The sequence below is a fragment of the Triplophysa rosa genome, unplaced genomic scaffold (assembly GCF_024868665.1).
Source record: "Triplophysa rosa unplaced genomic scaffold, Trosa_1v2 scaffold6_ERROPOS1493707, whole genome shotgun sequence".
Classification (NCBI taxonomy): Eukaryota; Metazoa; Chordata; class Actinopteri; order Cypriniformes; family Nemacheilidae; genus Triplophysa; species Triplophysa rosa.
This window is the reverse complement of record NW_026634718.1, coordinates 17,824-30,282: the sequence shown is the minus strand read 5'-3', so window position 1 is coordinate 30,282 and position 12,459 is coordinate 17,824. Positions and strand designations below refer to the sequence as shown.

The window sequence follows — 12,459 nt, the reverse complement described above, 5'->3', positions numbered from 1 at the left end:
GAAAGGCCAAGTGGACATTCTGTGATCTTTAAAAAGCATTTGATAACAGGCTGGCCTTCTGGGAATACGCAAACCTACATTTGAAAAGCGTTGCAAAACGCTGCTTATCTGCACACGGCCAAATGTTCAAACTTCTCCGCAAGAGCCCTGCAGCTCCACGCCAGCAGTTTCTCCTATTAAAAGCCTTTGTTGATCATTCTGACATACACACACATTCATACTTGTCCTCAAACATCAGCGGCCGTCATTTAAATAAGCCCACGCCCTCCGATTAATGGCTCAGTATAACTCACCCACAGTCTTCTGGGACAGACAGCGAGCCAAACGTAGTCTTAAGTTAATGGTGGTCGTCATAACACATGTTTAAGATGATTAAAGAGGTAGAGAAAACCTCCTTCACAATCCGTCCATTCAGTCAGTTAAGCCGCCTGGAGGATGTTTTTCTGACAGAGATATGCAGCCTACTCTACTTTCATTACCATTGTAAACACGGACGTTTAGGGAAAAAAAGACTTAACGCTTCGAGAAAATCCTTTACTGCCACCATCTATTAATCCTGTTTAGCTCCAACTTTCTGCTGTTATTAGGACGAGTTTGTCTGACAGCCACAATCGATGTCACAATCAATGCACCCCATGTAGCTAAACACGAATTAAGAGGTGGCCACTGAGGTAAATGTTTCTCAATAAAGTCTGACATTTCGTTGAGGTGATCGAGTTGCCTTCACACCGGCCGCAGAGGAGTTCAGACGAACACACGTATTTCAATATAAAACTGACCCACGGAGAGAGTTCCTACCTCAGCTGCAGGTATTCCTTCAGGTGGGCGGCACTGCAGAAGCACTTCCTGTTCCAGTGACACTTCCTTCCCCAGCGGCTCCTGATCGAACGTCTTCCTGAGATCTACAAACAAGAAATATTGAGCTGTCTGAAACAATCAAAGCTCATGATACGATGATCTAAATAAACAACACAAGTATCAAAATTTGGTTGCTCGTCGTCAGGTCTTCGGTCAAGCAAGCATGAAAAAGTTGTGCGATGCTTTCACATAAACTACACAACATTTACACATGTAATATGCGTGTTCAATTGCATCACAATAAATACTGCCAGTGTAAAAGCACTGCGAAATTTAATAATTTAAATTAAAACATTTTCTTTAATCTACATTTTAAAATTAAAACGATACAATTCTAAATCAAAATAAACATTTTATATAAATAACAATAAATAATGAACGATAAATGAAAAAGAAAAATTTAATCCTGGTAGTGTTTTTGTGCAGGTCAGCATGAGCAACACAGAAAAAATAGACTTGGCATCGAATTGATCGTGACGTTTCCAAAAATACGCAGAACATAAAAAACACATTTTTTTAATGAAAGATATAACTGACACATTAGCTACTTTTCAAAGGAAAGTTTCATCCCTAAACCCAACAGAAATCAGGAATCTCCTCACAGCTTCTTTCACACTTTACAGAAACCTGTTGGAATACTGATATGTCTTCACTCAGCATGCACACCTCGCCATGCCTTCTGGCTCCTCGGGTACATATTTGACTTGGAGCCTGAATAAAGTATGACGGGGATGAGGACAGTGTGGCACCACATGCTGATGGCTGGTATTTTTGGGGGATGCGTAATGAGTTTTATGCTTGGCGCTGCATATTAATGCGATTAGGTAGCGTCGACTTTTACGCAAGACATTTAACAGCACCGGTCTCTAGCCACATGTTTCTCAAGGCATCCACTATATCTCAAGTTTTCTAGGCCTGTCATGATTCTGCCTCATCATGTCATGTCTCTCTTGGTCTAGTGGCAGGATCATGACAGAGCCTCATGTTTAGTGGGAGAGAGACATGATAATGTTGTTATGACGTACCATGCGCTCTCTCAGGTCTCGTCTTTGTTCTCGCCCTCTCGTCTCCTCATTAATAATTAATAATTCCTGTGAGTTCCTGTGTTTAGTCTAGTCTAGTCTAGTCATTTGCAATTTATGTCAAGTGTTGTCTTTAGTCTTGTCTAGTGTAGTTAGTCTATGTTCCTGTTGACCCGTCGTGTTTTATACCCTTGTTCTGTTACGTTACCCCCACGTGGGGTTTTGTTTTATTTTTATTATTAAAAATCTTGTTAACCCGCTGTATGCGCCTGGGTCCTCTGTCCCCTCACGCCCCGATCATGACAAGGCCAGCTTCATTCAGATCTAAGCAAGTGATTCTATTTTCAAGACAATCTTATCAGATGATTTCTGTCGGTGTCATTTACTCCATGAATTGATGATGGGAAAATGCTGTCATGGTGACAAATGGTTACGGTCTCATTTCTCTCAGAGTGATAGAAACATCACACACACACATTTGGTTTATGTGATGATTATAGAGTCCCAGAGCAATTACCTCTTACTTAACTGATGCTGCGTCTCAAAACCTAGTGAGCTGTCTATCTAGTCAGCTTTTGTGTGTGATAAGGATATCATTTCATAGCCCATTTCAACTGTATCTAGGAAACATCCAGCAGTGGCCAAAAGTGATGTCCAACCCTTTATTCAAACACATTTTAACAAAAGGATCAACAAAATGTTAAAAACGGATAGTCAATATATGCTTTGTTTCGATATTTGTATGCATTTTTGTGCGTTTGAAATAAACCCTGTCATCTCTGATATCATATTTATAATATGATTCTTTTAGAAATTTTGTCATGTTTCAATGGTTTAATCTAACCTGAGGTGGCCTTAAAAGCAAATCGCTTTTGGCCACTACTGTACATCCTTAAAATATAATTATGTCCCTCAACGTACAGTACACCACATAATAATACAGATCCCTTTGTCATGCCTCTATTGCACGAGGAGAAAAGTGGCCCCCCGTAGTGCATGTTCATTACGAGACCCTCGGGAAGGCGGGACATCAGAACTGACAGCAGCTAGTGGCCGACGGGGCTGTCAGTCAGTCAAACGGGCGTTTGTATTGGCTGAGGGCTGCTGCTGACAGTGATAGATGATCCAGACTGTTACGCTCTCCTCTGGGTGCTCTCCGTCTCACTCGCTACACCTCCATCTCCGTTCGTCCACGGAGGGCCGCAGAGAAACAGAGATTTCACGTGCCGCTCTAATAAAAATCCAATATATCTGTGTTTCCCACGCTGGATGTGAGAGTCAGGAGAGCGAGCGTCTCGCTTCAGGAGACTGCAGCTTCATTAGATGTATATTGTGTTTTGCTGGGAGGGGGAAGAGATGGTAATAAAGTGGCTACTGAGATCAGAAAGAAGGCGTGTTATACAGTTACTGCCATCACCTCAACAGGATTATAGAAGTCAATGTGACAATCAATCAACCAAAGGCATGGCCCAGCGGACAGCAGGGACGCCCAGACAGTGGTTTTCATGTGGGCATGTGTGAATACGTTTTTCTATCCTATTAAAGTAAATGTCAAACAATGGAAACTAGCAAAACAATATTGCAATTGAAAATGTGCTGTTTATATAGTGCTTGCTTGCATGCAAACTAACCCAACCTTGACCCACATCGTATACTATTGAAGTACATACCGAATGAAGAACTTCTGTTAAAACATTATGTTCAATATAGTATGTACACACACAATTTTTTTATTGTCTTGTGACCTTTTACAACAGCCACCAAAATAATTTACTCGAGTGACCCAGGTAAAAAAAGTACACTTTATTTAGGTAAACTTCTATAATGTGCTTATTGTCACACATTAATTTTGTATTTAATATACTAAAAATATTGTTTTATGTACTTCTATTTATGGTGTCTCAAAATAGCATGTGTGAAAATAAAGCACTTTAAGTACAATTAAATGCATTATAGTGCAATTTTTTACACAATTTAACCATTTTGCAATTTAACCACAAGAAATGTATTTAGTGGTACTGTAGCAAAATCACATACTGTATACATTTAAAATAACAGCCCGCCTCACAGTTTTCCAATATTTTACAGAAGCAGATCATACTTCATACATACTAATTACGTATACTTATTTTCACATACTATGCACCGCGTAGTTTAAAGGAGGGCATTTGGGACGCAGGACCACCGAATGATTTCAAACCTCAATTACTTCATATGGGATTCTGAACTTTTATTTTCAGTGTATCGAGTGAGAACATAAATTAGTAAAACAATTTTGAATAAGTGGGCGGTCACCGTTCTGCGCTAAACAAACAATTAAGAACAAAAGCAAAATGGCTACCAACTTCTGCTGTTATGCCTAGAACACTGAGAGGGTCACAAATCAGAAAAACCTAAACGGTGAACATCATAACCTTCACATTTCTCCATAAAGGTCACAGCTGACAGGAGATCCAGACTGCAGGAATACAGCACACACACACACACACATCCGTAACTCACCCCCGCAGGAGTATCAGTGAGATATCCTGCAGTAGTCTGGGACTTCAGGAACTCTGGGACACAGAATCTGATCCCGGCTGATGTGCTCGAGAAGTTCAGCAGTGGTCACAGCCGACCGCCAGCACTGAACTCTCAACAGAATGACACGGCAACCAAAACCGGTGACAGCTGGTTAAAAGACGTTTTAGCTTATGCACAGGAGTGCCAAATTGGAGGTTTGTAATACCGCGAGTGATCTGACTGTCCTCTACGATCTGTGTCAGAAAATGTTACCTTTACAGCAGCAATAAAAAGATCAAAAGCACCGGCTACAGCACATGTGGAGCATCAGGGCATCCAGCACAGCCGTTCGGTGACCTCCAGCAATCTGTCTGTGTGAAGGAGGCGTACAGCTCTTACCGTGAGACTGCAGAAGACGAAATTCAATGTGGACCTGAGGCTGAGGATCAAAGATCAAAACAAACTCGAATCAAAGATGTGCTTGTTAAAGTTGATGCTGTGATAATAAGATAAAAAGTTACATACACCACTTTGATCAGTGAATAAAAGCCAGATTGAGTCAGTCTTTATATTATGTTATATAAAAAATGCTAATTTCCAGTATTTGTTTTCCAAGTTAAAGATTTTCTTATACAGTACTGAATAATTTTTCTATATATATTCAACCAAATATTTCTATATATATTCATCGCCATTTTCAGTATATGGAGCTTCCAAAAATATAAGTAAAACTCTTCCAGATCCAAATTGGTTGGCTACTCTGTAAATATAAATTATTTCTATACACAAGACTGCTATTTACATTTTGTGGAAACATGAAGAAGTCATATCAAATTATTTATTAAACGCTTTTTGCCATTAATCATAAATGCATTTGGCAAAGAGAAATGATCTCAGGTCCTTCAAGATCCTCCACTCAATATCGCCTTTTATGATGAGTGTACAAATAATAACGAGAAGATTTTCATTGAACACAATAATGTGTCTCCCACGCTACACAGCGCTGTGGATGGTGTGGGTTGCGCTGAAGATTGTGGGTTTGTCACCATGTCTGAGCCAGAGACAGGAAGTTGCCCTATGGGTGTCCAGACGCACAACAACACAAGGTCAACCAGACAGAATGCCAAGAGGAAACACACACATACACAGTCCATCTGCTCAACCTTATTTATTATATCAGTAATGTAATGATTGACTTCAAATACAACACTGTCACATTACATCAAATTATTCAAAGAGATGTAGAAGATGCTTTAATGGCAGAGTACAATTTTCCTCTATGACAAAACCACAATTTCCGTCCAATAACACACAGTGTGATGTCGGACACACACGCGCACACGCACGCACGCACAAGCAGTTACACCCAGTACGGCTTGGTATCATATCAAGTATTCACAATGTGTTTGCAATGATTTCTCTGGTTATATAAAATTAAGCAGCAACACTGTGAACATGATTATTTAAATATACATTTTACTTGGTCATTAAGTTTCCTAAATAGTGTCATCAAACGAGTTTTATGATCTTTCCTGGCTCATGAAAGCATGAGAGCGATAATATTTTGATTTAATCCTCAACAGACTGACCATCTTCGGCCAAAGTTGGAAAGTTCATTGCAACAAATGATTTTTAACAGTTTCAATGAACTGAACATCAAACTCGCACATGCACTTGGGTCCTGATTCAAAAGAATTATGATGTGTGATGTGTTTTTTAATGTGTTATTGAAAACAAAAATAATCCTGTTAATGAATAAGCACTATTATATTTTTGCATGTTATAATTTTTTATTTCCATATTTTGTTATTTTAATTTTTTGCCATAAATCATTATTATTAGCCACCCTCAGTGGGTTCTGCAATCATCTAACAAATAAAAAGTGTAAACTTTGACAAAACAGTATTTAATCATTTAAAAAGTACAGTTTTTTCCCATTTCCTAAAAACAGCGAATTTGGACATCCAAGGTTTCAGAAGGACTGCAACAATACATGAAAATAGTTTTGATAAAATAAAAAAGGGAGTGATATAGCTAAAAATATTTACAAATGAGTGAGAAGTCAAATGTACGTACACAAAACAGCACGAACACACACTCCTGAACACAAATGTGTTTGTCAGCTGTTGTCCCAGACGCATCAGAGGCCATTACAGTAACAACTGTGGGTGAGACGCTCTTTACCGCACGTCTCTGCGACTGACAGCTTAAACAACTCACTCCAATTACCAGCGTATCCAGTGCATTACAGCCCCTCCGCGACGGCCCGTGCCGCCTCCACGCGGGGAAAATTAATTGCTTATATTCTGACACACGTGAGATTGAAACAGCGTCGACTGTAAATCCACACCAGCTGCTGGCAGTTTGGGTTCATTCGGAGGAGAAGAGCGCCGGAGTTTTATTCTCTTTAGACTTGAGAGGTCAAGAAAACGGATTCTGTAAAAGTGAACAACAGAAGTTGTGTTTTTAGGTTTTAAATGAGCTGACTTGCGTATGTTTGCCTGCTGACTCACCGCATTCTGGCCTAGTGCCTGAAAAACATGTTCCTGTCAAATCTGTCGCCCCCTTCAGAATAGTTTCCGATTGTCAAGCGTGCTTAATCAGTCCTCTCCTCAATATTTGTTCTAGTATGGAGCGTGTTGGCTGGATTTGTCACGTCAAAGGCAGCTGAAGTGAGCTACCGCTCGCCCGCCCCAATTTAAAGCACATTGGCGATCCATATTTTGTGCAGCTTCCGGGCCAAAAACCTTGAGTGAAGAATAATGTGAGGTACAAACACAAGCTGGATTTATAACCACCTCTAATGGGCCAAATGCATTACAATGCCATTTGTGATGTGCAGCGCTACACAAGCTCTCTGCTTATTATAAATTAATGCCGGTGGAGACGCTAGATGTTTCACACATATTTCACTTGCAAAAAACATGAGTTTTGTGTTTTCCGCAAAGAAAAGATGCTAGACCTCATAAAACAAAGAGAGAAATTTAAATCATTTCGTTTTGGAAAAAACTGCACATGCTTTCTGAATGATTAGAATTAAGATTTAAGGAAATGGGTAAAAAAATCGGTTAATGGTGGCAAATTCATCTAAAAACACAACGGCACTTAACTTTAAAATCCTCCTTGTACGGGAATGTGCCAAGAAATTAAAAGAGATTGTTTGAGATGTGAGAGATATACACAACAGAATGAGTTTTGTTGGCTCTGGACACGAAAATTGTTCTGATCTTTTTATAACAGCGAAGCTTTGGGGGAAAATATAACCGTGTGCGTTGGCTGAGATGATGAAAACATCTCTCAGATATAAAAGAGCCCGGGCCAAATGGCAGAGAATCGCCCAAATATCTACCCGTAGATAGTGTTGAGATGATCGGCCCAAACTAAAAGACGCCCAGCGGGGAGCGCTGAAATCCCATGAGCCTCTTCTGCCAGGCTGCGGCCGCACACGTGGACGCATGTGAAAACAATTACAATAAGTGCATGTGTTTTGCTACTTGTGCTCAATTACACAGGTTAGTAAATTAAGGGCCATTTACATACTTGAACTCTCTCATCTTAATCCCAGCACGTCTAAACTAAAGCTGGCAGCACGGAGAATCACTGCGGTGATGATGGTTTGCTAATGTGAGTCCAGGAATTTGCCATTTTATCCGCAAGACAATAAAACTAACGTTTGTTTTAGTTGAATTTGCTGAGAATGCATCTGGATTCCTTTATACACATTCTGTATTAAATAAAGGAACTCAGAGGATTTAATACACTGTGTGTACTGTATGCTGAATTAAATATGTCGTGAAGTATGTTAAACTGTACAGTATATATTCAGTATGCAACTATGAAGAAGAATAAAATGTAATGTGCTACATTAGGGGCATATCATTGTTACGACTCATTACGACTCCAGTTAACATCTATTACATATTGAATCAATTAAATGTGGTAATTTTGCATCTGTAATCTAATTTTGAGTAAAAGAGAAAGAAAGAAAAATCACACTTTTTGCTCATTCACACATGAAACATTGCAATGTGGGACATAGTTGTACTGCAAAATTTGGCAACGTTAGTGGGTCGCTGCAGTATTCTACGTACATGGAAAATATAAGGATACCGTGTAAAAATACACCACATACTGCATGAATAGTAGTATGACAGAACACACTTATTCTCACTTATTCCTGGGGCTAATAACTGTCCTGTTGAGTAGTCTGTGTTTAGGTAAATCACAGTGTGTGTGTGTGTCCAGATCGAAGCTCGTCCCCTCATAACTCAGACAGGAAGTGCCCGACACCAACAGCCTCACAAATCACAGTCTCAATAAATCTCCTCAATCAGACTTTACAGCTGCTGAACTTTATGGAGCATCCATTGATCACGGACCGGCAACAACAAAACGCTGCTTATTTATCGCTCGTGAGTGTTACTTAGCCCCTGATTAAAACATCTGCTGCAAACAGAAAGCAAAAAAAGGCTAAATGATGCCTGGTGTTTCCATTAGTCCCCGGAGAGAGAGAGAGAGAGAGAGAGAGAGAGAGGGAGAGAGAGAGAGAGAGAGAGAGAGCGAGAGAGAGAGAGAGAGAGAGAGTGCGGCTCGTGCAGTCAGGTCAGCGACACCCGGGGCAAAGCCTCAATTCAATTTATTTTCATTTAAAACAAAGTCTAACGATGATTACAACCGAAAGATGAACACTGAACTGAGAACACAGTGTGAAACAGGTCTCAGGTCGGTGTGCGGACAAAGTCTTCTGTCACTTTCGGTTTGAAAGGGTATCAATTTATTGGCTCGAACTGCAGCTAAAGGCCGACATGCAGATGAGGAAGATTAACTCAAGATTAATGACCTGTCTCAACCAGATGCAACAAGTATCTGCATTACGTCTAATTTCCCTGTAATTAGAAGAAAAGAAGCACTAAATGAATGAGAGTCTGTGGTCGAATTGAAAGTACCACAGTAAAAAATAAAAAGACATTCAATTACGTTATCAGTGGTCCCAATTCAGACAAAGATCATCAGAGAGCTCAGTCCAACACAATTGGGTTCACTGTATGTGTACAAACAGGGTATGGAAAGAAGACGGTGTGGCTTAATTCCAGAGAAACAGGACGCAAAGCTTTCTGACCTTGGACAAACTATTTAGAAAAAGGGGAGGAGTTTGGTTGGATGGAGGATGCCTGAAGAATTGCTGGAAAGAATGAGCCCAGCATCTGTTTATAAACACAGAGCGTTGTGATTGGTGGAGTTTGGGCCCATGCTTTTGTTAGCAACACCACATTGGGAACAAGACCACTAGAATGTAAACACATCAGAATACCAAGATGGAAAAGGAAACCCAATACAATATTCCATTCAATGTCAAACATACTCATCCGGTTAGGAATATGTGTTAGTGCCTTACTTTTATATCTCCTGGTAATGAATGTGTGTGTGTGTGTGTGTGTGGACTCACAGGCGATGCGCACATGGGCCTTGCGACTTTTGGTGGTTCCGGCTGAGCTCCAGGCGACACACTGACACCAGAAATCCTCAAGCCCAAAGAGTTCCTCCACCTGCTGACGGGTGATCTCGATGATGGCTTCTCGAACCACTAGACCTACACAGAAAGAGAGAGAGAGTTAGTAAAAAGATACACTGGTTTTGGTGATGAACAAAATTTCATCGTTTTCATACCCTTGTGTCATTCCAAATCTCTACCTCTTTCTTCTGCAGAACCCAAAAGAAGATATTTCGAAAAACGTCTGTAACCAAAGAACACTGACCCCCATTGACTTCCATCGTACGGACATGAAACCAGACATTTCTCGAAATATCTTTTTTGGTGTTCCACAAAAGAGTCATGTACAGGTTTGAACAACATGAAGATAAATAAATGATGACAGGGATAAATGTTTCATTTTTCACATTGAACAGATCACAGTGTATAGTGTCATGCAGATGGAGCATCAGAATGATGAAGCTCTTTGAAACGTCACAGTGGGCTGAATCCTGTTTGCTAAAGTCCTCTTATTACCGTTCATCTGGGATGTGAACGTGCCCACGGCAGCAACGCCTCCTGGAACCACGCGTTACACACCATGTGCTCATTTTAGGCCTTTGGCAGCTGATTTCATCCTCTACAGTATTACAGGGTTCAAGTGTTCACTCTCAGATCTGAGCAAGTGACGAAACGGCTTCGCTAATGAAATCACAAACATTAAATATCACTCCATCTCCCTCTCTCTCTAGATAAACGTGTAAGAGGAGACTGATGAGACTTCTTACAACCAGCTTCACTTTCCCATACGTGAGTGTGTGTTTGTGTGCAACAGGCCCCTGAGGTGGTTTCCGGGCACAGGTTCTGATTGGGTTGCATAGCCAGCGGAATCAATCCTGAGCCATAAATCCACAATAATCCTCTATGCAAATGTGGCGTCTTTCTTCCTGCTTCTCCTACATACTAATTCAGTGTCACTCCATCCACAATCATTTAACTTCACATGTGCGTTCCATTCTTTCCTGCAGTGCTTCCAGAAATTAATTAACCAGACGGAGATGGAGCATTTCTCAATAAACATCACATAAATGTGGCTCGTGATGCCATGACAATCATTTAGCATCGTGACATGAACTGCCCGTCAAACGTTTAGGTCAGAGCAAGGTGTAGACTTAGATGTTTACAATGATTTTTGTAGGCAAAAATACAGTTTTGCAAACATATGTGACCCTGGATCACAAAACCAGTCTTAAGTAGCACGGGCACATTTGAAGAGTTTGGCTCCAAAATGAGATAACTCTGTTTTTAAAAGTTTTCAAAAATCATGTTCCAATTAATATCAATGAAACTGCAGTTGTAAAATGCAGCTAATAAAATGCAGCTAACTAACACAATAAAACACAATAAAAACATGATAACATAATCAAAAACATGATTTTAGATAAAAAAAAACAGAGTTATCTCATTTTGGAACCAAACTCTTCATTTATTAGTAAAAGCCAAAAATACATAGTATGGATCAAAATGATCGATTTTTCTTTTAAACCAAAAATCATTAGGATATTAAATAAAGATCATGTTCTATGAAGATATTTTGTAAATTTCCTACCCTAAATATATCAAAACTTTATCTTTGTGAGTGGATGGCCTGCTACAGTGCCTGTGATTTACAACTTCAAAGGCATTTTTCTCAATATTTTGCACCCACAGATTCCAGAGTTTTAAACGGCGGTATCTCCGCCAGATATCGTCCTATCCTAACAACCCATACATCTATAATTATTCAGCTTTCAGATCATGTAAAAATCTCAATCTCAAAAAATTGACCCACAAGACTAGTTTAGTAGGGTCTTTTATTCGAAAACTAAAAATATATTTACTCTTTTATGCATGACGTGGATTGAATATTGAAGAAAAAGCAGCCAATAAGAGAATAGATGTCCACTCCTTTAATACTGTTCAAAAAGCATCTCATATTTATTTAACAACATCTGATCTTAAACAACAGCATTGTCTGTACTGTAAAACGGTGTTCAAATTCAGTGTGACACTGTAGGAAATCAACGCAAGCTCTAACAAACACGATTGATTCTCTTTCCAGCACAGAAAGAATTATTTACCCCGCTTATTGGGATTAGAAACCTAGTGTTGGCAGCAAAATTACATTTTTAATGCCCTGAATACAGCTCACATTTCTCACACATTCTTTCTGCCACCCAAAGCCAACGAAGACTTCAACTTGGCGTTATATTTACATCAAAATTGCATTATATTTGAAAGCACAATGCGGAGCAGCTTTATTGGAAAAACAGCGTTCATCCGGGGCCCAACGATTCCCGTGGCGGTTATCTAGTATTCATTCAAATGCTCTGAAATATTCATTTTAGAAATTCAGTGTTGTCACAAAAGAATATAACACATCAAAGTCTGGCCTGGAATTGCTCACGTGATCACATGATGAGAGAGAAAGAGAGAGAGTCAAAAGATACATTTTGTTCCTGTTCACTGACCTGAGATCAATACTGAAAGCTTGTAAGCCTCCAATAATAATACTGATTATCGCCTTTCCAAATAACACTAAAACCACCAAAGATTCAGGAATAAAAT

General features: G+C 39.7%; 1 protein-coding gene across 1 annotated transcript in view; it reads right to left on the bottom strand.

Moving 5' to 3' along the window:
* Positions 1-12,459, bottom strand: part of unc5cb (unc-5 netrin receptor Cb) — a 56,400-nt gene that overhangs the window by 35,251 nt on the left and 8,690 nt on the right. The window contains exons 4-5 of the mRNA XM_057328698.1: positions 9,829-9,972; positions 799-902 (exon numbers count right to left, since the gene is read on the bottom strand). Of these exons, the coding sequence (XP_057184681.1) occupies positions 799-902; positions 9,829-9,972 (248 nt within the window). The remainder of the gene's footprint in view (positions 1-798; positions 903-9,828; positions 9,973-12,459) is intronic.